Genomic DNA, 27,135 nt, shown 5'->3' on the forward strand with positions numbered 1-27,135 from the left:
TCAGAGCCAATTTGAATATTTTCAGTCTAATTTACATATTCTTTTGCTATTATTCACTGAGCTACCCAATACATCACACTTGTTTTGTAATGCTCTGTATTCTTAAATTTAAAAGTCCTGTTTCTTCAATTATGCCAGGATTTTGAAATATAGTCAGTCATCTTTAAAACCCTATTTTCTTTTAGATGAAGTAATTCCATTTTAAAATGCGAGGTTTTTTTTTTTTAAGAAACAGTAACATAGTGTAAACAGTTTTTCAAATAGGAATAGTTGAAAATGTGCTCCACTAATTTACTAAATTTCAATTTAAAGGGGAATTGATGAAACATGAATAGCTAGCTCTCTCAGATTTATAAAAACTAAAATTTTCAATTGTGGTTAGAACTCTTCAGTGCAGTAAATTATGTGCTTCTCATGAACCGTATCTCACAGATGCAGCTGGACATGAGAGAGTCAGATTTTCACTCCCTACAAACTGGACAGCAGAAAATGTCATACCAGTAGTACATGTCAATGACTTAGTGCTAATTTGCTGCCTGTCTGATTTAAGTTATTGTGGTCAGTCTGAGGAACCTGTGATATGATAAGATAGCATTCATGAGGTCATGTGGTTTGCAGATGCCCAATCTTAGCAGCCCATGAGCACCTCAGGATGAGGAAGAGAGGGATAATACTTTGTTTGAAAGCTTATTTTGTGTTCAGTAACAGGATAGTGTGGGTGTGTGGCTTTATGTGTATATTTTATGTTTTAAAAATTATTTTTCCATCAGGAGTTATAGTTTCTGAAAAAAACTGAGTATTACAAATGCATTCATCTCCTTTTATTAATACTTTAGTCTAAAGCATTAAACTTTTTATTGCATGTATTTTCTGCCTGTTTAAAATGAAGCTGTAGGAAGTAGCCACTGTTTCTTTTCTGTTGAGGAAAAAACTGGATGTAGAAGATGTACATTGTTGCTGAATATTTTTTAAATCAATTAAAAATTATTTCTACATTTTCTAAATAGAAAGTTACTTTTTTTAATCTGGAATCATTTCCATTGGAAATATACCCACAAAATGGCTCTCTGATTTTATGTATATAAATAACAGCTTTACTGATATATTATTTACATATGATATGATTTATACCTTTAAAGTTTACAGTTCAGTGGCTTTTATTAATAGTATATTCACAGAGTTATGCAACCATCATCACATTCAATTCCAGACCATTTTTAAGAAATTCTGTACCTATTAGCATTAACTCCGTATTTACCCCCAAGCCTCCTTCCCCCAACTCTACGCAACCACTAATCTACTTTCTGTCTCTATGAATTTCCCAATTCTGGACATTTAATATAAATGGAATCATACAATATGTGGTCTTCTGTGACTGGCTTCTTTTACTTAGCATAATGTTTTCACGGTTCATTAATGTTATAGCATGTGGCAATAGTTCATTCTTTTTTATTGCCTAATAATATTCCATCATATGGATATACAGGTGTACCTCATTTTATTGTGCTTTGTTTTATTGCATTTCACAGATATTGTTTTTTACAAGTGGAAGGTTTGTGGCAACCCTGCATTGAGCAAGTCAGTCGATGCCATTTTTTCAACAGTATGCACTCACTGTGTGTCTCTCTATGATTTTTGTAATTCTCACAATGTTTCAGAATTTTTCATTCATTATAATTATAATATTATTATAATACCAGTTCCGGTGATCTGTGATCACTGATCTTTGATACTACTATTTTAATTGTTTTGGGGTGCCACAAACTGCACCCATGTAAGAGCATATGTTGTGTGTGTTCTGACTGCCCCCCTGACTGGCCATTCCCCCATCTCTGTCCCTCTCTTTGGGCATGGCTATTCCCTGAAACACAACAATACTGAAATTAGGCCACTTAATAAGCCTACAATAGCCTCTAAGTGTTCAAGTGAAAGGAAGAGTCAAACATCTCTCGCTTTAAATGAAAAGCTAGAAATGATTAAGCTTAATGAGGAAGGCATGTGAAAAGCTGAGAAAAGCCAAAAGCTAGATTTCTTGACCCAAACAGCCAAGTTGTGATTGCAAAGGAAAAGTTCTTAAAGGAAATTAAAAGTGCTGCTCCAGTAAACACATGAACAATAAAACAAAAAGGCATTATTGCTGATATGAAGAAAGTTTGGTCTGCATAGAAGATCCAACAAGCTACAACATTCCCCTAAGCCAAAGCCTAATCCAGAGCAAAGGATGCTCTCTATAATTCTACAAAGGCTGAGAGAGCTGAGAAAGCTGCACAAGAAAAGTTTGAATCTAGCAGAGGTTGGTTCATGAAGTTTAAGGAAAGAAGCTGTCTCCATAACATACAAGTGCAAAATAAAGCAGCAAGTGCTAGTATAGAAGCTGCAGCAAGTTAACCAGAAGATCTAGCTAAGATAGTTGATAAAGATGGCTACACCAAACAACAGATGTTCAGTGTAGTCTAAACAGCCTTATATTAGAAGATGCCATCTAGGACTTTCATAGCTTGAGAAGAGAAGTAAGTCAATGCCTAGCTTTATAACTTCAAAGGACAAGCTGACTCTCTTGTTAGGGGCTAATGCAGCCGGTGACTTTAAGTTGAAGCCATTGTTCATTTACCATTCCAAAAATCCTAGAGCCCTTAACAATTATGTTAAATTTACCCTGCCTGGGCTCTGTAAATGGAACAACAAAGCCTGGATGATAGCACTTCTGTTTACAGCATGGCTTACTGACTATTTTTTAAGCCCACTCTTGAGACCTGCTCAGAAAAAAAAAATTCCTTTCAAAATATTAGTGCTTATTGATCATGCACCTAGTCACCCAAGAGTTCTGATAGAGATGTACAGGGAGATTAATATTTTCATGTCTGCTAACACAGCAACCATTCTGCAGCCCATGGATCAAGGAGTCATTTTGACTTTCACGTCTTATTTAAGACATCATTTCATAAAGGCTGAAGATAATGATGCCATTGATAGTGATTCCTCTGGTGGATTTGGGCAAAGTAAATTGAAACCCCTCTGGAAAGGATTCATCATTCTAGATGTCATTAAGAACATTTGTGATTCATGGGAGGAGGTCAAAATATCAACATTAACAGGAGTATGGAAGAAGTTGATTCCAGCCTTCGTGGATCACTTTGAGGGGTTCAAGACTTCAGTGGAGGAAGTCACTACAGATATAGTGGAAGGAGGTAGAGAAGTAGAATTAGAAATGGAGCCTGAAGATGTGACTGAATTCCTGTAATCTCATGATAAAACTCGAACAAATGAGGAGTTGCTTCTTATGGATGAACAAAGAAAGTGGTTTCTTGAGATGGAATCTACTCCTGGTGAAGATGATGTTGAAATGGCAACAAAGGATTTAGAATATTCCATAAATTTAGTTGATAAAACAGTGGGAGGATTTGAGAGGATTAAGTCTAATTTTACTGTGGGGTAATATACTATCAAACAGCATCGCATGGCACGAAGAAATCATTCCTGAAAGGAAAAGTCAATCAATGTGGCAAACTTCATTGTTATCTTATTATAAGAAATTGTCACAATAACCCCATCCTTCAGTAACCATCAGTAATCAGTAGCTGTGAGCAGCGAGGCCAGACCCTCCACCAGCAAAAAGATTATGACTCACTGATGATTCAGATGATCATTAGAATTTTTTAGCAATAAAATATTTTTTAATTAAGGTATATACATTGTTTACAGACATACTGTTGCACAGTCCATAGACCATAATACAGTGTAAATATAACTTTTATATGCACTGGGAAACCAAAAAATCATGCGACTTGCTTTATTCTGATACTCACTTTATTGCAATGATATGAAACCAAACCCAAAATCTCTCTGAGGTACCACATTTTATTTATCCATTCATGGTTTTATGGATATTTGCTTTATTCCCACTTTTTGGCTATCACAAATAATGCTACTGGGAACATTCATGAACAAGTTTTGTAGGAACATATGTTTCATTTGTTTGAGTATGTACTTAGTAGTGGAATTACTGGGTCATATGGTAACTCTTACGTTTAACCATTTGAGGAATTGCCGTACTGGTTTCCAAAGTGGCTCTACCAGTTTACATTCCTACGAGAAGTATATGAGTTTTCTGATTTCTCCATATCCTTGTTAACATTTGTTGTTATTTATCTTTTTGATAGTAGTCATCCTGGTAAGTATGAAGTGGCATCTCATTGTGGATTTGTGCATTCCTCTGATGGCTAATGATGTTGAGCATGTTTTCATATGCTTATTGGCCGTTGATGTCTTCTTTAGAGAAATGTCCATTTAGATCCTTTGCCTGTTTTTATTTTTTTTTATATAATTTAGTTGTAAGAGTTCTTTATGAGGTCTGTCCAGAAAGTATCCAGCCATGTGATATGAAAATAGAGACATTTATTGAAGAAGGTATAAGGAACATTGTACATAGGACAATGACACCTCAGTCCCCTTCAAAGTAGGCACCTTCAGACCCCACACAGTTCTCCCAGCGTCTCTTAACCTAACCTGTACACATTCAGCATTCTCAGTTGTCTGTTTGTTGCAGGCATTCTAGAACGTGGATCACTTTCAACAGATTCTCAACCATGTTTGAAGCATTTGTGCCACACTTTTATTTGCCCTGCACTCATTACATTTTCCCTAAAAGCATTCTTTTTTTTTTTTTTTTTTTTTGAGACAGAGTCTTACTCTGTTGCCTAGGCTAGAGTGCCATGGCATTAGCCTAGCTCACAGCAACCTCAAAGTCCTGGGCTCAAGTGATTCTCCTGCCTCAGCCTCCCAAGTAGCCGGGACTGCGGGCATGTGCCACTATGCCTGGCTAATATTTTCTGTTTTTAGTTGTCCAGCTAATTTCTTTTTATTTTTAGTAGAGATGGGGTCTCGCTCTTGCTCAGGCTGGTCTTGAACTCCTGACCCCAAGCAATCCTCCTACCTCGGCCTCCCAGAGTGCTAGGATTACAGGCGTAAGCCACCATGCCCAGCCCCAAAGGCATTCTTAATCATCCCAATAGTTTCCGCAGAGAAATGTTCGAGCTTAATGCAAAATTTGATGCACATTCGTTGCTCTACTCACGCAGTCATTTTGAATGCAGCAGCCACACAGTACATGTGCTCACTCAACAGCATCTAGCGCCTCACTGAATAGTACAGTGAAGTCATCATTGTTCACGCATGTGCATTGCAGTCCACTCTCCTTGGCTGCCTGGTTACATCAATATTGTGCAGACTGTTCTTGTTATATTAACAATGACTGGATACTTTCCAAACAGACCTCATATACTAAGTGCATATACCTTATCACATATATGATTTCTGATTTTTAGATATCTTTCTTCACTAAATTTTTTAAACCAGAATGACTTCTATATGACTAGAATGGTTTTCAGGCTTTCTTCTCTATGGAACACTGAGAGAGTAGTTGACTTTCTAGATTATGCCTGTTTTGATAGGAAAAGGAAATGAGACTTATTAAAAAAATTTTAATCTTAGATATGACACCAAAAGCACAAGCAACAAAGAAAATAGATGAACTAAATATCATCAAATTTAAAATTTTTGTGCTTCAAAGAATACCATCAAGAAAATGAAAAGACAACCTACAGAATGGGAGAAAAAATTAAATCATTTATCTGATAGGGGACTTGTTATCTAGAATATATAAAAAATTCTTATTCAATTTTTTTTTTTTTTTAAGAGATATGGTCTCTCTAACTCAGGCTAGAATGCAGTGGTATGATCATAGCTCACTGCAACCTTGAACTTCTGGGCTCAAGCAATCCTTCCGTCTCATCCTCCCAAGTCTCTGGGACTATAGGCATGAGCCACTGTGCCTGGCCTTACAATTCAATTATAAAAAGATAAATAACCCAATTATAAAATGGGCAAAGGATCTTAATAGACTGTTTCCAAAAAGATATATAAATGACCAGTAAGCACAAGAACATATGGCCAACATCATTAGCTATCAAGGAAATGCAAATAAAAACCACAGTGAGGGCTGGGTGCGGTGGCTCACGCCTGTAATCCTAGCACTCTGGGAGGCCGAGGCGGGTGGATCGCTCGAGGTCAGGAGTTCGAGACCAGCCTGAGCAAGAGCGAGACCCCGTGTCTACTAAAAATAGAAAGAAATTATCTGGCCAACTAAAATATATATAGAAAAAATTAGCCATGCATGGTGGCGTATGCCTGTAGTCCCAGCTACTCGGGAGGCTGAGGCAGTAGGATCACTTAAGCCCAGGAGTTTGAGGTTGCTGTGAGCTAGGCTGACGCCATGACACTCACTCTAGCCAGGGCAACAAAGCGACACTCTGTCTCAAAAAAAAAAAAATAAACCACAGTGAGATTCCACCTCACACTTAATAGGATGACTATAATCAAACAGAGAGATAATTACAAATGTTAGCAAGGATGTGGAGAAATTGGAGCCCTCACACACAGCTGGTGGGAATGTAAACTGGTACAGCCACTTTGGAAAACAATATAGACAGTTCCTCAAATGGTTAAACATGGAGTTACCATACAAGCCAGCAATTCCACTCCTAGGTATATACCTTAGCAAAATGGAATCATGTCCACACTAAAATACATGCATGAATGTTCATAGCAACATTATTCATAATACCCAAAAAAGTGGAAACAACCCAAATGTCAGTCAGTTGATGAATGGATAAGTAAAATGTGGTGTATCCATATGATGGGATATTCTTAGGCAATAAAAGGAATGAATTACTGACACAGGCTACAACATGATGATAAATGAAAAAAAATCTCAGTGACAGAAGGCCACATATTATATGATTCCATTTACATGTCTAGAATAGAGAAATCTATAGAGACAGAAAGTAGATTAGTGGTTACCTAGGGCTGAGGTTTAGGGGGTGACAGCAGAGAGGTGTGTGGTTTTATTTTTGGCATAGTGAAAATACTCTAAGATTGATTGTGGTGATGTTTGCACAACTCTATAGATATACTAAAAGCCATTGAATTGTACACTTTGAATGGGTGATTGTATGGGATATGAATTATATCTCAATAAATTAATGAAAAAATTCATAGTCTTTGTCTTCTGGAGAGTTTCCTAACCCGGCATCTATGGATGTGGGTCTATTAAAGTGTTTACAGATATTTTGTATATAAACAGATCTTTCTGGGAATGGGGTCATAATTTTATCAAAAATCTTGGGTGATCTGACACCTAAAAATATTTAATGACTGTTATGGAGCCACCACGAATTGGGACTATGGTACTTAGCAGTTGTAATATGTCATATTTATACTTAGGTGAATTGACTTTTTTGATTTTCTGTTAACTCACCTCATATGCCAGTTTATTTGTAAATGTCTATAGTTTTTGTCTGCCTAGATAGACAATACAGGACCGGAACAGTGCCTGGTACATAAAGAAACTCAGGAAATGTTAATGAATAAATGAACATTATGAAAAAACTCACCTATTCCTAACAGACCAGACTTGTTAGGGAAATTTAAGAGCGCTGACTCTGAAGTCAGAATAACAGTGTGAACCCCAAGTTTGCCACTTTCTAGCTGTGTTACTTTGGGCAAGTTAATTCCCCTCTCAATTATTTCAGGGGGTTATTGTGGGGATTGAATAAATACTGGAAAAACACTTTAAACAGTACCTGGGACTGGGCGCAGTGGTGCACACCTGTAATCCAAGCACTGTGGAAGGCCAAAGTGGGAGGATCACTTGAACTCAGGAGTTTGAGACCAGCCTGAGCAAGACCGAGACCCCTTCTCTACTAAATATAGAAAAATTAGCCAGCATTGTGGCATGCACCTGTAGTCCCAGCTACTCTGGAGGCTGAGGCAGGGGGATCGCTTGAGCCCAGGAGTTTGAGGTTGCAGTGAGCTACGATGGCACCACTGCACTCTACCTGGGGCAACAGAGCGAGACTCTGTCTCCAAAAAAAATAAAAAACAAAACCCAGTAACTGGGTCATAGTAAGGGTTAAATAAGTGTTCTTATTATGCCAACTATACCAGAAAACACTTGTACGTTATATAGTCACAATGTAGTATTATAAATGATTAGGTTAGACAAATCTAATGACACTACTCTCCTGCTTCAATGATTCACCTATAGCCTTCATGATAAAGTTCTAATTCTTTAACATGGCATAAGATTCTTCATAAAAAAGTCCCTGCTTTCTTTCAAGTTTTATCTCATCTCTCTCATCTTAAGACCTATATCTAGCCACACCAAACTACTTGCAGTTTCCCAATACATAATACGTTTCTGTAGCCTCAGGCTTTTCCCCATACCACCTGTGCCTGGATTCCCCATCCCTATCTGTACCTTCTGCTCATCCTTTAAGAACCAACTCAAGCATCATCATTTTACTCCTTCCTTAAGAATTCTCCTTTCTAGCCGGTGCATTGCTTCTCCTGTGTGTTTGGTTAATATTTAATGTGCCATCTTGGAATCAGCTACTTGGTTGGGTTTTTTTTTGTTGTTGTTGTTTTTGTCTCACTCTCCAGATTTTTAACTAATTGAGAACAGGAGCCTTGTCATTATTTGTCTTTTTCTTTCCAGCATCTACTACAATACTTGTCACCTAAGCACTCAGTGCACATTTGGTTAGGTGATTGGATGGCCCCATAAAAACGCATGATATAGCTTAAGAGAACAATAAATTCCTCTTAACAGAATTCAATCCAGATAGAAAAAAAGTACTTCATTTTCATAAGGATATTTTGCTAAAGGTTTGACTTTTTTAAATGCTTTAGCTAAAGGTTAAATCAAATGAAATCTACGTGGTGCTTTGATGTAGCTTTAAAAATTCAAAGTGAAACAAGTATGAAGTGATTTATTTCCTGTAATTGGTCATAAATTTACATAGAACCTCATATATTCCTAAGCTCATCACCATTGACATTAGAGTACCTTCTAAATAATGTTAATGGTTTCAATTTTATCAAGATGTGTCAGCTGCCAGGAAGAAGACATTCAGTGGCAGTTTCATTTTGTTTACCCAGAATACTGGGTAGACCTAAGTATGCACTATAGAAAGACTAAGAATTCTCTATAAATGACTCCTCCTCTCTCTTTCTCTGGTAGCAAGTATACAGTTTTAAGTTTCTTCAATTCCAAACTTTCCTTTCTATCTTTTTCACTTACTAATGTGGGTACTTATTTTTCCTTCTAAAAATGTGAGTTTTAACTATCACATTTTATACATTTTATGTGTAATCTATGATTTTTAAAATTTTAAATGGTTTATCTTTTTTACAACTTACTTAGCTTAAAACCAAAAATATTTTTGGCATTGTCTAGTATTGTTTTAATATAATTCTTGAATTTTTTTAACTTAGTCTGATTTTTTTAAGTACTGTAGATTAGAATTTTGGTTCTTATCTATAATACAGTAATCAAAAAATCATGACCTCCAAATGATCACTTTTATTGGTTTCCTGTTCTGATTCTCTGGAAATCTTTTGGTTTGTGTGCATATTGTTAGTTTTAATCTTTGTCACGTTTATAATTCGGTTTTTAAAGAAGCTGATAATTGAGGGTAAATCTAGCATACCATTTCCCATTTATATTTATTTTAAATTTTTAAAACTATTAAAAGTATTATGTAAGGAATTCCACAAAATTACTGACCAAACTCTGGAAGAGGAGAAAAAAAGTAAAGCCTCTAGAACTTAGAAATCTATGTGATTATTGTACTTTACCTCCATCTTTCCATGTAAAGTGTAATGTGTAGTTACTTAAAATTTTATATATTATACATCACTTACAGAGATGTTACATTTAGCTTAAAAAGCTATAGTTCTTTGTTTTACAAAGATTGATTACACAAATTCAAATGTACAGATAGGAGCCTTTATAATCTGATATGACTCAGTCTTGGAAACTTACTGCAACTGTTTTGCAGTTCACTTGGTATCACATGACTCACTTCAATGGTTTAAACCCTGTCTAGTAGTGATCAAAGTTCATTTGGTTAGGGGTTTTTTTGGTGTGTGGATGACTTTTTTCCACTTTGTTGTGGATTGATTGTCTTTCAAAATACCCAATGCAGTCCTTCCTCTTATTCTTTTGAATCTCAGAAAGTGCTAGTTGTCTGCACAGTGCAACCTCCAATCACACACAGGGGAAAAATTTTTTTAACTTGAAATAATATACATGAAAGCACTTTTAACTATAAAGCATATTAATATAAGGGCGTATTATTAATTCCGTTACCCCCAAATGTTAAAGTTGAAGAAGTATAACTTGTGTCTCTTTAAAATCAAATGTAAAAATTCAACCCTGACTTTTTTAAGTTACCAAGTTCCTGTGATGTGCTAAAAGAAAGCAAACACAGAGGGAGCACGTTTTCTCCTCTATCCGCATAGACGTTGCCCAGGTGATCAAATTTTCTCAGCACAGATTTCTTTATTATTTATAAAGAACCTATATTTAAAGCCTCAAAACTCTAAAACTATGACACGTCTGTTTCACAAAAGAAACTTCTGTCTTAACATTTAGTAGTTTAACCAATAAAGTAGACTAATGAAAAATTTTTAAATACTTATGTATCCTTAATGATTATGAAGTACTTCGGGGCATCAGAATATTCATCCTTGTAAGTTCTCCCTGCTTTAAAATTGCAATGATAATTTTTATGTGAAATAGCTGTAATAGTTTTTAAATAATCTTTTTTGGTATTTGAATTTTTACTATCATGCAGTTAGAAACTCTGCTGTTTCCTGTCAAAACCTACTTTCTTCAGACTATGAACATGACAGTTTCCTGTTTTCTTATTAACTATACTGCATTTTGTGCTTTATTCTTTGTAGATTGTATAATAACTTACCATTTTCTTTTTCTAATTACTAAATGCTATCTAAGGCCAGCATTATTTAATACACACAGAAATATACTAAAATCTAATCTGTTTGTTGGTAATGCAAGGTTAAGATTTTGTTAACTTTTTAAGGTGTGATAAATGGGTCAGATATCTTAAATATTATTTAAATAAATTCTACATGTTTATACTTTTTATACTCTGTCTTTTAATGCATAACATGATGCAGCAGTCCATGTCAGGTAAGAACCAATATGTTACTTGGGTCTTGGATGTTAGCACTCCCATCTCTCTGCTTATAAATATTCTCATTCAGCATTTAAAAGGACAGGATGAATAATTAGCACCTGAGGGCCTTTTCAAGAATCTTGCCATCTTTTCAGTGTAGTTCGTCAACATTTATGTGCCTACTTTTACCAAGTCAGAATGCTATATTCTAGGATACAAAAATGATTAAGTAATAATCCTTACCATCAAGGGACTAAATGAAGGGATAGAATATATGTACAGCAACCAGTCATTCCATATTTTTCCAGAAGGTGCTTATTTTAAATATTTAGCTCCAGTGTCAAATCATATGATTTGGAAAGCACCTATCTATAAATACGTATTCAATTAGGTACAATATTATTGAAAGTAATTATGAAAATATTTATGCACATTGATTTATTTAAAATGCTATAAAAAGTAGTTTCAAAGGTTTATTAAAATGCTAATATTTCAAACTAACTCAAATACTGGAAAACAAAACTTACAAAGGATGCAGTTTTTTTGGTTTTTAAATTTTGTTATTGGATTATTTGATGGTTTTGTTCTAGTTTGTCTGTCTATTACTAACAAAATGGTGAAGCTACAAATGAATTTGTAAGTATATTTGATTGTTTTATTGATGACCTTATTCTTGGAATACAACCATACATTTAATTGAAACTAAGAAACTCAATATGCACAGCAGCAAATGTTTATTTTTAGATTTATACCCTACCTTGTTCCCCAAAGATTTTGAGGCAGTTTGTGTGAATACATACACTGCAAAAATAACCAAATATTAAGTTAAACCAAATTAAATTGCTGATACTTAACTTTCATTTACAAAAATGGCGGTGTCATATTTTTCAATCTAATAGTTAAAAGAATCATCACTAAGGCAAAATCTAGTAAAATCAGAGTTAATATTAGCACACAAAAATGCATACAAGATGGAATCTTTGGTAGGCAAAGCAAAATAAGGAACATGTGTTAAAGATTCATAGTGTCTAGAAATGCAAAATCAAGCTAGTTATTCTTTTCCTGTTTCTAAACCTTGAAAGAAATTTCGTTTATGAGTTCACATGAAGAGAATAGGAAAATACACTAAACAGGAAAGTGTTAATCTAATTATCTAACATGTAAGTAAGAAAAATTTTATAATGTACTAAAACAGTGGCGTGTAAATACATAACTTAGTGGTCGTCTAGTTAGATCCAAAGGTAAAATTTAGAAATAAATACTAATGGAGGAATGAATGGCAATTGCGTATCTTTTCAGAAATCTTCTAGAGCTATTACTTCCTAGACTTTTCTTTAGGAGACACTTTTATTGAAATATAAGATACGTACAGAAAAATACACAACTCATAAGTGTCCAGCTTGCTGCATTATCACAAAAATGAACATGCTCATTTAACTGTCACTAAAGTCAAGAACTAGAACATCACCAGCATTTCAGAAGCCCTCTCATCACTCCTCCAATTTACTGACCCCCTCTCATCTCCTCATTGACCTGACTCGTAACGTCACAAATTAGGTCTGCCTGGAATTATTTTGAGTTTGGCTTTCACTTAACACCATGAGATTTATCCACATTGTTCCATGCAGTAGTCTGTTCATTTTTGTTACTGTATGGCAGTATCTCATTGTATGATTACACTATTATTTATTTATTCAGTTTTGGGTTTAAACTTTATATACTTCCATTTTGCATTATGAATAAAACTGTTATGAACCCTGTTACAAATTTTTTTTGTGTAATATATTTCTTTATATTGTTCATATACTTGGGAATGGAATTGCCAGGTGACTTAAAATTTATTGTTAAAACCAGGATACTTTTGAGAATGAAAATAGGGCACCCTTAAAAATTATGTGACAACAGGACTGTCCCAAGCAAACTGAAATGTGTAATTATTTTAGGTGTAGGGTATGTAGATGTTCAACTGAAGCAGTTACTGCCAAACCATTTTCCAAAGTGCCTGTACCAATTTATATTCCCACCAACAATGTACAAGAGTTCCTACTCTACATCTTCACTAACATGATTGGATAGCTGAAAATTCAATGTTGTATTTTCTATTAAGAACATGGAATGAAGTTATTTGGTATGGTCAGTTAAGGGACCATTAATTTGCTTTGACAGCCAGCCTGGCAGAAGGTAAGGCAAAAGTTCTCTTGCAAAAATTAGGAAGCCCATTGTTACAAACACTTTAGAAAATGTTTGGCAGTATTTACTAAAGCTTAACATAAACATTCTTTCTGACCCAGCAGTTACACTCCTGGGTAGATACTGAAGAGAAATGAGTGCTTATGTTCACCAAAAGACATGTTTAAGAATGTTGATAGCAGTATCATATGTAATAGGTTGGAGAATACCCAAATGGCCATTAGCAGTAGAATGGACAAATAAATTATGATGTATTCACATATGGAATAACATGCCACACTGAAAAAGAGTAAACTGTTCTGCATGCCAGCACTGATGCATCTCACAGACATAATGTTGAATAACAGGAGCCAGACACAAAGACATACCATGGGGTCCTTTATATTAAGTACAAGAGTAGGTAAAACTATTCTATGATAGTAGATGTCAGAATGATGGTTACCTTTGGCGGGGGGTGGGGGGGAGTACAGGGTAATCACTGGATGAGGAGAAGACACAGAGGGGCCTCGTGTGCTGGAAATGTTCTGTATCTTAATCTAGATGGTAGTTTCATAGGTATATACCTAAGTAAAAATTTATTGATAAATTTTTGTACAAGTGCTCTTGTACACTTAAAATCTTTGTGCTTTACTGTGTTTTACCTCACATTAAAAAGAAAAAAAAAGATCCTTAATATAGTCTTGAAACAGACATGGTCTCAAAATTTTTTCAAGCAGTTTTGCCATTAGAGCATGTGGCCGTAGAAAAGTACCACTGAACATCTAATTTTTATTCGGTAGGAGGAAAGTCATGTTTACAGAAAAATTGAGTGGAAACACAGAGTTCGCATATATCCTCTCAACACCGTCTCCCAGTTTCCTCTAGTATTGACATCTTGCGCTAGTTTGATACATAGATTACAGTTGATGAGCCAGTACTGACACATTTATTAACTGAAGTCCATAGTTTACAGTAGGATTTACTCTTTGTACATTCTGTGTGTTTTGGCAAATGTATAATTATATGTATCCACCATTACAGTAGGATACAGAATGGTTGCACTGCCTAACAGTCTCCTGTGTTACACCTAGTCATCCCTCTCCTTCCCCTGCACCCTTGGAAACCACTGATCTGCTTACTGTCTCCATAATTTTGCCTTTTCCACTTGCAATCAAACACTGTGTAGCATTTTTCAGGTAAGCTTCTTTCACTCAGCAGTATGCATTTAAGATTCCCCCATTTCAGTCCCCAAACTCTAATACCCTCACACCCTAATATGAAACTGTTTAACAGTTCTTCGGACCTACCATTCTCTCTCACCTCCATACTTTAAGCACATGCTTTCTCTACCTGATGAGGCTTTTCAGATGTGAATACAATGTAATACTTTCTAACTAGAAAGAATAGTTGGTAGAGATGCAATCATTTGTAGAAACCAAGGCCCTACTCAAAGTCTTGGAAAGGACTCTACTCTTGAGAAAGATATATTTTCGCTGGGCTTAGTGGCTCACTCCTGTAATCCTAGCACTCTGGGAAGCTGAGGCAGGAGGATTGCCTGAGGTCAGGAGTTGAAGATCAGCCTGAGCAAGAATAAGACCCCATCTCTACTAAAAATAGAAAAAATTATCCAGGTGTGGTAGTACGCACCTATAGTCCCAGCTGCTCAGGAGGCTGAGGCAGAAGGATCACTTGAGCCCAGGAGTTTGAGTTTGCTGTGATCTAGGCTGACGCCACAGCACTTTAGCCCAGGCAACAGAGCCAGACTCTGTCTGCAAAAAAAAAAGAAAAAGAAAGATATATTTCATCTGTGTGTTTGGTTTAAAGCTCCTGAGTTTCTCTAGAGACAGTCTCCTGAGACATGTCTAAAACTGGAGCATAATTGCAGTAATACTTTTCTACTATTCTAATGAGATACCCTGTATCTGAAAGAAGCAGTAAACTGATGGTAATAGTACCAGTGTCTTATGAACTAATCATGGGAATGTTTTTTAAAATGTTGGCAGTGTTACTTAATCGTCTTTAATAAAAGGACATTGCAAAAATCAGCCTAAATAAAGTTACTAACCTAGTCAAGAAACATCAAGGTATATTAGAGGCATCTTATCAAAATAGCACTGTCATTGGCACCAGTTCTGAATCGACTCATATCTTATTGTAACAAAATAACTTCTGAAACCTCACACATGTGCACATGCACACAGGCGTATACATATCTATCTGTGTGTGTCTGGATATGGCTGCTGTATTAAGTAGTTATTCTATCAATGCCTGTAAGCTAGGGCTATATTCGTAAGGATGGACATGTTATTTCTTAAAGGATATATGGTCCATCACCTGGGTATGAAGTTGATCCTTGGAATAAAACTTGAAGGTTGACATGTGGTAGGAGGAAGAGAAGGGAAGGCTCTGATGCTGTTCCACACACAGGTTCTCTTGCTCAGGTGTAGGCTGAGACATGGAGATATCCAAAATTGGGTAGTGCTCTTCAGTGATGAATCCCACACAACACCCCATTGGGCCCAGACTTGAAACTAGATGGTGATGGTATCTGTAAACCCCAAAGAATAGGTCATATCTTAAAGGAAATATTTCCTAACTTCTTATTTCTTTCCATCTTGATTTGCTTTTTTCCCCTGGTTGGTTGTATGTCCACATTTAGACCAGAGTAATTTATGTTATATTATGTTATTTTTTGAGATGGGGTCTCTGTTGCCTGGGCTAGAGTGCAGTGGCATGATCGTAGGTCTCTATAACCTCAAATGCTTGGTTAAGTGATTCTCCTGCCTCAGCCTCTAAAGTAGCTAGGACTACAGTTGTGTGCCACCATGCCTGGCTAATTTATTATATTTTTTTGTACAGATGGGGTCTTGCTATGTTGCCCAAGCTGGTTTCAAATTCCTAGCCTCAAGTGATCCTCCTGCCCAAAGTGCTGAGGTTATATAATCAATGTAAATGCAATTCATTTAGAGAAGTGCTTCTCAAAGTATGGTCTATGGACCACCATCTTCAGAATCACTTGGGGTACTTGTTTAAAATACAGATTCCTGAGCCCTCCTACTGAATCTAGATGTTTGAGAGTAGGGCTCAGGAATCTATATTTTTTAAAAATAATAAACCCAAGTGGTTCTTATACGTACCAAAATTTATGAATTGCTGATCTAGAGAATTAGGAAGTCAGAAGGGTACTACTCCACATCATTGACATTCTCACAGAAGTAAAGACTCCAGAGTGACTTGCTGAGTTGAATAGCTAGTGAGATCATATCTCTGCTATGACTTTAGCTGATGTTATTTGGAAGGTAGCATATCTAATTGGTACTTAAAGTAAGTTATTTTTAAATGTTATAGAAACTAGAAGGCATTCATTAGAAAGAAACAAAGGTTATAACATAATAACCTTGTTTTTACTTATTTTATATCCCCATGTTTAAGGATAAAATAATCTAAAGGACTGAATTAAATTATGAATATATTTTTCTAAAAAAAATCTTCCAGTTGAACACGTAAAATTTATTTTAAAATCCTTTTTTATTTGCTTCCAAATAGTCCAGGGTTGGGGGTAGGGTGGCATTGTGTTAAGTTGAAGCAAAGTGGCCATAATTTGTTGATTGTTACAGTTGAGTGATGGCAACATGGGGGTTCACTGAATTATTCTTTGTATTTTTTAAATATTCCATAATTAAAGTTTAATGATTAAGAAAAATGGAAAAAAATGGTATAATATTGTAGGGAAACCAAAACTTTTTCAGGCAATGTTGTAGAGAGTGTAAATTCTTACCACCTTTCTGGAAGGCAGTTTAAACATAGAAATTGAAGTTCTTAAGAATGTTAAAAACCCTTGCACTATATTTTATACTTTTGCCTGTATGTCTTAAATAACCAGAGCTGTGAGTTCAAGAGTGTTCATGGCAGTGCTGTTTATAACAGTGAGGAGATGGAAACTTTCCAAACAAGAGGATTGGTTAAACAGATGATGATAACATTTCTAAATGAGACATCATGCAACCATTAAAAGATTATGACACTGAGAAATGTTTATGATGTGTTATTAAGTGAAAAAGCAGGTTATAAAACAATATGTGTAGTGACCAATCCATTTTTGTTTTTTGGGTTTTTGTTTCTTTCTGCCCTTGTGAACAAAGACCAATCCATTTTTGGAAAGTAGGTTAGAAAAACTGTCTTGAAAGATATATTAAAATGTTAATGGATTATCTCAGGATTGTACATTGTGCAATTTGCTTTATTTTCTAAAGTGCCTTTAGTTGATATATAGTTTATGTAGTAAATACATAATAAAACTAAAATTATATGGAAGACCATTTCTGACAGTTATGTAGTAGTTTCTTATGCTGTTAAGCTCTGTAAAAGTGCCCGCAAAAAAAGTACATGAAATCATTGATAATTTTGTAACAATATTTGATTATGATTTAGTATCAGCCTTTGATATTGGTCAGTAGTTGGACAGGCTGCTTCTAAAACAAAAAGAAAAGTAGGAGACTGTAAAATAGTATCTTATTGTATGAATATGCCATTATTTATTCATTCTGCTGTTTATAAACATTTGGGTTATTTCCATTTGGTGTTATTATGAATAAAACTGTATGAATCCTGTTATAAATGCTTTTTGATGTGTTATACTTATTTCTATTGTGCATATACCTAGAAATTGAAGTCTGTAAAGTCCACACAGTATTGACTTAACACAAAGAAATTAAAAGTTAGTATTGGTAACACCAAATTCTCAATAGTGTCTACCTATAGGGAGTGGGACTGGGAAAACAAGAAAGGCTTCCCAGTTTTAACTTCATACCTTTTTTATTGTTGAATTGTGGATGAAGACATATTTTCTATTTTTTTGGAGTATTTTTAATTTTTAAAAATGTTTACATTTATTATATGCATGATTTAAAGAATCAAAGAATAATTAAAATGCTTTTACAAAAAGAAGCAATCTCATACTTCCCTTTTGTTGTTCCTTGCAGGCCACTATTTTCTAGCTGCTAATTCTTGATTTTTCAGTTTTAGGCATGATCTGTTGGCATCTTTACATGGGGAAGAATTTATCTCTTTTTCACTCTTCTCACCCCCACCATGAACACACAAACGTTTCACCCCTCCATCCTACTATAATAGTCTAATGTAATGACTTTTTTAGACCGACCTCAGTAGAATTGAAAAATGTAGTAATTTTTATTAGATTGGGATTTAGGATCTACATCAGTTTACATGCACATCATTAGGACTATATAAATGCCATTCACAGTGGAACAGTAAGTGCACAGGGGCTTAAGTTTGCCATTTCTCAGGCCTCCCCTCTGGAGTGGAGACTGAAGACAGGCCTGGTGAGTTTTATTTTTCACAAGCATCCAAGGTGGTCTTATCAGGAAAGCTGGAAAATAATGTTTTTGCTTTTGTTTATTCTGGATCTACTTTAAAAAAAAAAAACCCAGCTTTATTGAGGTGTAATTTACACATCATAAAGTTCTTCCATTTTAAGTGTAAAATTCATTGGTTTTTATATATTTACAGAGTTTTGTAACTATGTACACAATCAATTTTAGAATAGTTCTTTCACCCCAAAAAGAAATCTCTTGTCTATTTATTTGCAGTCACTCTCTTTCTCCTCCCCTCTCCCCTAGTCCTAGGCAGCCACTAATCTACTTTCTGTTTCTATAGGTTGCCTATTCTGGCCATTTCATATAAATGGAATCATACAACATATGGTCTTTTACGTCTGGCTTCTTTCACTTAGCTTCATACCTTTTTTATTGTTTTTGAGGTTCATCCATACATTTGTACTTCTAGTTTAAGTGAGAATTTTAAAAAACTGAAAAGGTAATTATAAAGTTTTTATGTAGATTAGAAATTATTTTTTCTCAGATTTTGAAGGTACTGCTCCACTGTCTTTTATAGTTGAAAAGTCTGATGCCATTCTGACTCTTTAAAACATGTTTTTGGTTTTGGCTGGAAGCTCTAACTTTTCTTTGTTTCAAGTGTCCTGAAATTTCACTGTAATGTACTATGGTATAGGTCTGCTTTTATCCATTGTCCTGGACACTTGATAGGCCTTCTCAATCTCAAAGCTCATGACTTTGAGCTTTGAGAAATTTATGTTTAAGACTCCTTTTTCGGGGGGTGGGGGTGGGCATCCTGTTCTTTTTATATAGATGCGGTGTCTTCAGAGGGAATAAATGATTTTTAAGATTTCTTCTCAGATAGTTTCCTTTCCTCCTAGTTGCCTTTTTTCCAAGCTTCTTTTAGATGCTATCCTCAAATCTCTGGTAGGCAGTATTTGACTATCTGCTCAAACTTTTAAGACTGGGGAACTGGCCGCGCGCGGTGGCTCACGCCTGTAATCCTAGCACTCTGGGAGGCCGAGATGGGTGGATTGCTCGAGGTCAGGAGTTCGAGACCAGCCTGAGCAAGAGTGAGACCTCGTCTCTACCAAAAATAGAAAGAAATGATTTAGACAGCTAAAAATCTGTATAGAAAAAATTAGCCGGGCGTGGTGGCTCATGCTTGTAGTCCCAGCTACTTGGGAGGCTGAGGCAGTAGGATCGCTTAAGCCCAGGAGTTTGAGGTTGCTGTGAGCTAGGCTGACGCCATGGCACTCACTCTAGCCCGGGCAACAAAACAAGACTCTGTCTCAAAAAAAAAAAAAAAAAAAAAAAGACTGGGGAACTAAAAAGCTGACAAGAAGTTCTGAATCTTTGGATAGGACTTGTCAGTCAATCATCATCTTCATTGTAGGGTGATCTAGCTGAGACCCTTCTTTGAGGAATCTCAAGATTCCCCAGAGAAGAGTCCACTTACTTAAAATTCCAGGGAGTCCTGGTACTTCTGTTTCCTTGATGAATCTCAAAATTGTATCCAGGCATATTCAGTGAGTATAAAACCTATGTCTATTTTGCCTGGAAACATAATACTTTTCTTTATTACTGGCATTTCTCAAGTAAAGAATTTTTGTTGTTGCTCAGTGTTATGAAGATTCCTATAGCATTTATCCAAAAATTAGGAAAGACAATGGGCCTCAAAAGTATTTGCTAAATTATGTATGTGTACTTTTCAAGACAGAGTGAGTCAGAGTCCTGATCCCCTGTTAGATCCAAAGAGATCTCTCTCATACAAAACCAAAAAACAGACAAAAACCATTGTGTAGAGTACTGGTCCTTATCCTGGGATGTGCATCAGAATTATTTAGCTTTTTTGAACATACACATTTTTCGACCCTACCTCTATACTAGGAGAAAGTTCCAGAAAAAGACTGTTTAAACAAAGTTTCCTTGTGTCAACCACCAGATGGTGGAGCTGGCCCAGAACAGCTTGGTTGTACTACTGGAAAGATGGCATCCACTTTTATATGCCAGACATGCACAAGGCAGATGTTCCTAGTTCAGAAGCACTTTGTCCTAATGTTTAAGAGTTTAATTTCGGCTAAATCAACTCCTCTCTGGCTCAGCCCCATTTGGTTTGAACAGAGGGTCTACCACAGTGATTCTTAAACTTTAAAGTATAATCATTCCTCAGTGTCTGTGGACGATTGGTTCCAGGACCCCCAGAAGTCCACAGATTCTCAAGTTCCTTATATACAATAAAATGGCATAGTATTTGCATATAACCTACAGACATCCTCCCATATATTTTAAATCATCTCTAAATTACTTATAACACCTAATACAATGTAAATACTTCTTACACTATTTTGTTTAGGGAAGAACAACAAGGGAAAACGTCTGTATTTGTTCAGTACAGACGCAATCATCCCCTTTTTCTTCCTGAACATTTGTAATCCACAATGGGTTGAACTCACAGATGTGGAGCCCACAGATACAGGGGGCTAATTGTGTGTCAGAATCCCCTGAGATGTGTGTGAAAGTTGTAGATTCTGGGGTTTCATTCTTGGATTTTGAATCTTAGGACTCAAGAGGGCGTCTACATTTTTTTTTTTTTTTTAGAAAGAGTCTACATTTTCAACAGGTATCCTCAGTTTTCCTTATGCAGATCAGTGGATCATATTTTGAAATATGCCAATCTAAGTTTGCTACTGGTAATACCCATGAAGGATTTTTTTTTTTTTTTTTTTAGGGGTAACGGTGTTGGGAAGGTTGATTATCTGCTTTTTGTTGTTGTTTAAATATAATTAGCTCCTGAAAGTCTGGTAATAAAGATAAGCAGTACAGCATTTACAGCCAGGCAGCCAAAACCCCTAACCCCTACATGTTAGGGGCCCAGCTATGGCCTTCTTCCAGCCAAACCCCTCTCCACAGACTGAGGACTCCCAGAGGACACACCTACCTGAAGTCTACGCCTTCTAGATCACACTCTGGGTACTCAGTACCCTGGAATTCCTTGCTCAAATGCCCACTACCAGGGCCTATACAGGCCTCCTCCCTCATCAGAACCAGTATGCACACTCTTAAGTCCAGAGGATAGCTTGAGTTGACTTTTTTTTCCTTCACCTTTTTTTCCTCCCCACCAAAAATTCCTCTGCCTTTGCTATTCTATATTAGCAGTTCTCAAATAAAGAGATTTCTTCGATGTTGAGGAAATGACCTCTCAACCTAGTTAATTTTCTACAATTGTATCTGATATGAGGCTGTGTATTTTAATTGTAATAAATTGTGTTAGAGCAAAGGAAAGTCACAGCTTTCCAAACAATTGGGAAGTTGTGGTTCTTCTGCCATATTCCTTCTTTATAACAGCCAGGAAGAAGGAAGATGCATGTTCCATGTTATTTCTTCAAAAGGGTCTGGGGAAAAAAGAGAAAGGAAGAGATTAACTGACTTAATTTTACACTTGGAGCTGTAAATCATGTGTTGCAATGTGATAGGATATTGCATCAGAACGTGGCAGTTGTAATAATGCAGTGAGTAACACAACCTTGAGGAGGTTTTTGTGGTGCTTTGTGACCCTTTCCTAAATATTCAACTCAAAGTTTAGATCCCTTCTGTTCTACCAAGGAGAAAGGTATTATTTAAATTACATTAGACCTTACTGTAATTTTCTCCTCTTGGTCTACGGCACGGAGTTTTCTTTATAGTTGAAGGTCTCCTTAGACCAGACATGATTGTACTTAGTCCCAGCATCTCTCATGTTCCCCATTGTCACACACAAGCAGGGAAGGGCTGAGGTTTCTTCATTTCTTCCTGGGAGTCTGTCAGGAAAGCTGGGAGGTATTATGGCAAGGCTGTAATGTCTTTATTCTCAGAACCGTTAGTTTTGAAAGCATATGTAATATTTCCTGAATATTTCACATGGCTTTATCTCAAGATTTGAAAGATAGTGACTGAGAAACAAGGATGAGGGTAGGACACATGGAGTATGTTTCAACAAGATTCTTAATAGTCAGGGTAGATCTTTGGTAGCTAATTACTGTGGTTTTGTTTTTGGTTTTTTACTCTTCAACTTTATTGTAGGAGAAAATTCATGGCATATGGCAGAAATGAAATAAGTGACAGAATATGAAAATTAACCTTTATATTTAAAGCATAACTCTTGAGGACAGGGCTGATATCTTAATTATGTTAACGAAAGTGGTGGTATCTGTGGTGGTGGATTTGGGGGTTTGAGGAAACTTAAGCAAAGAAGTGGCAGATGATGAAAAGAAATCACCTTTAAGCCTGAATAAAACTGGTTTTGGAAAACGTGGTTTAGATTTAGATGGGACAACAGGTTTTTAATACTGAACTCTAGAATTAGTCAGGCTTGCCCACTGAGTAACACGTAGCATTTGACCTCAGCCCATCCCACATGAGGTTCTAGCCCTGTGAAACTCCAGGGATGAGAAGCAGAGCCTGGTTCCCAAAGTTGGAAGGAGAGGGAAAAGCAGTGCATGCCATTCCTCTCACTCCCTGGGAAAGAAGTCCCTGCTTTTCCCTGGAAGGAGTTGGGGAGAGAAGGCAGAAATGTTATACATGACTGGCACTTCCCCCACACAGAAGGAAACATCGTGAGTGGGAAGAAGTCCTAACTGTGAGTGATAGTGACATATGGTGGTCTTTGGGGTATTATATTAATAACAGGATGGATATTCTTAGCAAATTTTAATGATTTGTAAATCATTTTCAGCATTTACAGAATTGTAGAGACATGCTCTCTCAAGATAGTATGTGTGATAGTTAGGAGTATGGTTGTTTAAGTTCATATCTTCTAGAAATACAGGTGAAATATTTATAGGTGAATTGATAGGATGTCTGGGGCTTACCTCAAAATTATTCAGGGACAAGAGGGGTATAATGTAACAAGATCGTCCATGGTATGTGTTAGTTGTCAAAACTAGGTGATGGGTACATGGAATTCATTGTGTTGTCTCTAGTGTAATGAAGATTCAGTTTCAATCTAATCTGTGCTATTAATTATATGTCCTTAGCAAGTTACTCTACCTGATTCTTCATTTCCTTATCTGTAAAATGAGGATAATAAAATCTACCACATAGGACTGTTGTGATGATTCAGTTAAAATAAGTTTGTGCCCATTGTATAACACATAGAAGGCACTCAAAAATTGGTAGTTATGATTATATCTATAAATAGAAAAAGGTCAAGGTATCTTCTTCCTTAAACATGAAAGGTTTGTTTTCTTGGTGTGCAGAGGTGGGGGGTGTGTTTGTGTGTTTCCTCCATTTGAGTATATTAACTTGGATTTTGTTTTAACAGCTCAGATGCCTAAAAGGGCAGAGGGGTTTCTCAGGCCAGCCTCCTTTTGATGGAATCCACATTGTCAACCATTTAATAGGAGATGATGAATCATTCCATTCCTCCGATGAAGATTTTATAGATAATTCCTTACAGGAAAGTGGCATTGGTTTTCCTTTGCACAGAAAATCTGGCTCAATGTCTTTGGACCCCGCTGTGGCAGATGGTAGTGAGAGTGACACAGAAGACAGTGTGCTGGGGACCAGAGAGAGCGACGGAGTTGTTCAAAAAGAGTGGCCCCCAAGAAGGGAGTCGTACTCAACCACTGTCTGACCATCACTGTGACCTAGACTGTGGATTTCTTTAAGGGATCAGTTATCATATGATTAGGGATTTTGGGAATATATCTGTTTCATATGTGTGTACATATATATATATTTTATAATCTTATCTGCCTTTTAATCTTTGCCAAATCTTCACCACTGACTTACCGTTGCCATAAAGTAGACTGGAATATGGTTAATGAGTAAAATAAGATCCTAACAGTATTATTGAATATTAATGTTTCTTGTTTAGAAAATGCAACTATAAATGTGGGAACCATTCTGAAGTTCAAAACTATGGAAAATTATTTTCTTTAGACAAAACTGCTCTTATGTAATATTTATGCTCCGTGAACAAATTGTATATTTATTTTTATCAATTTGTGTTCAAGGTGGCTGTCCACAGACATTTGACCAAGACATACATCTTATTTACCTTGTGTTCTGTGTTTGGGGGATTTTTTTTTTCCATGGAAAATTACTGTTTTATTAGTGGGCCACTGAAAGTTCCCAGACACAAAACCATTTTTCTGTGTAATTTCATAAACAAAAATTAATGGTTATCTGATTTTTAGAGTTTTAAGTTTTATTTTAATTTTTAATTTGTGTGTGCATATCATGCTTTCATGTGTCAGTCACTGGTCAGAGTAGTAGGTTAACTACACATACATTGTTCATTTGTGCATATTTGTAACTCTCACCACCCACCACTGAACATCATTTTATATGAGGACCATACATGTTGCAAAATGACCGCTTTCAGCATTCTAACAGGACTTCTGTAAATAATAAGTTAAAAGTAAATTGAAAAGTAAAAATAAAACCAAACACTAATATTTTAAGAGCATTAGCATTTTGCTTAGCGTTCAACACTAACAGATTCGTAACTTAATTGATGCCTGTTCAAAAACACTATTGGTGAAATCTTTTACTTCATATGTATATAACTAATGAGTTTTTCATGGTTAAAGAGGTTATAGCACATATTACTTAGTGCTAATATTCTACTTAATATAATTTAAGTAATGGGCTAAGGTCCAAGATGCACAGCAGTTATATCTACAAATAATCTATGAACATTATCTTCAGATTCTCTAGTTTTAAATCTACAGATAAAGCCATAAGAATCCTTTCCTACCAGTTTTTCCTTTTTTATCATTTAGACTTTTTTTTTCCTAGAAAATAGAATACCTGTCATTGCCTGTCATAAATTAGAGGAAACACCCAAATTATACTTACACTATGGAAGGGTGACAGAAACGTGTTGACTGGGTACTTTCCACTCTCATTTTTGTTAGCAGCCTATGAAAAAAATGGCCTTGGAGGATAAGAGGAAAGCAGAATTCTGTGTGTGTGGAGGCACAATTTTGCACAGTATGTTACATACAGGAAAAAAAATGTATATGCTAAAATGGAGTAGAAGAGACAAAGGTAGTTTTCTTTCTAAAACCAGGAGTTATGCCTCCAGCAAGGCCTTTGTAGCTATTTGCCTGAGAAATGAGATCAAAAACATGCCTTCTATGTCTATCCATAGCACCAGGCCAAATTCTAGTCGTTAAGTAATATCCTTGTGGTCACAAGCTAGTAAGTAGCAGGGCCAAGATTTTAATCCAGATCTCTCTAACACCAAAGCTTTTGAAAAGGTTTAGCTAGTGAATTAATCTCTTAATTTCCTGCTTTTTTGACAATGTTATTTAAATGAATTTGATTTAAATGTGTTTCCTGAATATAATTACAGATAGCTATAGATATATGAATATCAACACTGATAAGCTCTGCACAGTTTATGAATGTAGACTCTACTCCTAGAATTGTCTGGTGCTTTTGGGATTCTCTTTTGGGGTTCTTTGCTGTCAGGCCAAAGGCTGTCAGTGCCCAAGTGAAGTGGGATGATTCGTGGCCACATTATTGCTTTGACCCCCATATCAAGAAATCAGAATGATTTAAAACAGGGGTCATGAAACTGCAGCCCATGAGATAATTCTAGTCAGCTGCCTGTTTTTACTTTTTTAATTAGTGAGGAAAAAAATTAAAAAGAATATTTTGTTAAAAATAAAATTTTTTAAAAAAATTAAAAAGAATATGAAAATTATATGAAATTCAAATTTCAGAATCTGTAAATAAAGTTTTATTGGAGCATGCCCATGCTTACCCATTTATTAATATATATTGTCTATGGCTGCTTTTGTGCTACCATGGCAGAGTTGAGTAGCTGTCACAGACTATATGGCCCATAAGGCTTAAAATATTTACTATCTGGCCCTTTACAGAAAAAGTTTGCTAACTCTTGATTCAGATACACTAAAATTCAGGTTTACTTCTTCAGTTTGGCTCAATAGAAGATCAAACCATATGCTTTTGCTGTTGAGCTAATGATTTGGAAATGTAAAATTTCATGGATATTATACTCAGAACTATTCAAAATGGAAAGTGTGCCAGCTATCAAATGAAGTCTTTCATTCCATAGAAAATTGTGAAAGGTATGTGTATCTTTGGAGAAGGAGAAAGAAAGGAAAGAATTCCAGAATCTTAGCTCTGTTCTTTAAAGCATGTATCATTGACCTTTAGGGCATGCTTCATTGAGTAAACATTATAATTTGACTTTAAAATAACATTTTTCTAGAATCATGTTTGAATTCTAAACTTTGAAAGATATTCTTAAGGAATTTCTACGTACCATTTCTGGTTAGGAATGAGGTGATAAAAAAATTGTGGCCTAGATTTCTTGCCCAGTGGAATAAAAAAAAAAAATCATGGTAAATGAATCTTAATCTGTTGATACTCATGTAATTTGGACAATGAGAAACTAGAAACATCACCCTTCTCATTCAAGATCTTTGATTCAAATACACAAGACTTTGAGGCATTGAGCAATGTTTTCTTGATAGATTTTATTTAATCCCTGATATTTTTGATATTTTGTTATTTTTGTTATTCAGTTAAACACTTAGAGTTGAGGAATATTT

At 35.7% G+C, this 27,135-nt stretch overlaps 1 protein-coding gene across 3 annotated transcripts in view; it reads left to right on the forward strand.

Annotated features, from left to right (window-relative positions):
• EVI5 (ecotropic viral integration site 5) overlaps positions 1–26,188 on the forward strand; it is a 177,460-nt gene extending 151,272 nt beyond the window's left edge. For all 3 annotated transcript variants that reach the window (XM_045547527.1, XM_045547528.1, XM_045547531.1), the window contains one exon: positions 23,868–26,188. In XM_045547527.1, coding sequence (XP_045403483.1) covers positions 23,868–24,179 — 312 coding nt within the window. In that variant the 3' untranslated portion in view covers positions 24,180–26,188. The remainder of the gene's footprint in view (positions 1–23,867) is intronic.
• The last annotated feature ends 947 nt before the right edge of the window (positions 26,189–27,135 follow it).

Source organism: Lemur catta, chromosome 3, assembly GCF_020740605.2.
Source record: "Lemur catta isolate mLemCat1 chromosome 3, mLemCat1.pri, whole genome shotgun sequence".
In the NCBI taxonomy this organism is placed as follows: Eukaryota; Metazoa; Chordata; class Mammalia; order Primates; family Lemuridae; genus Lemur; species Lemur catta.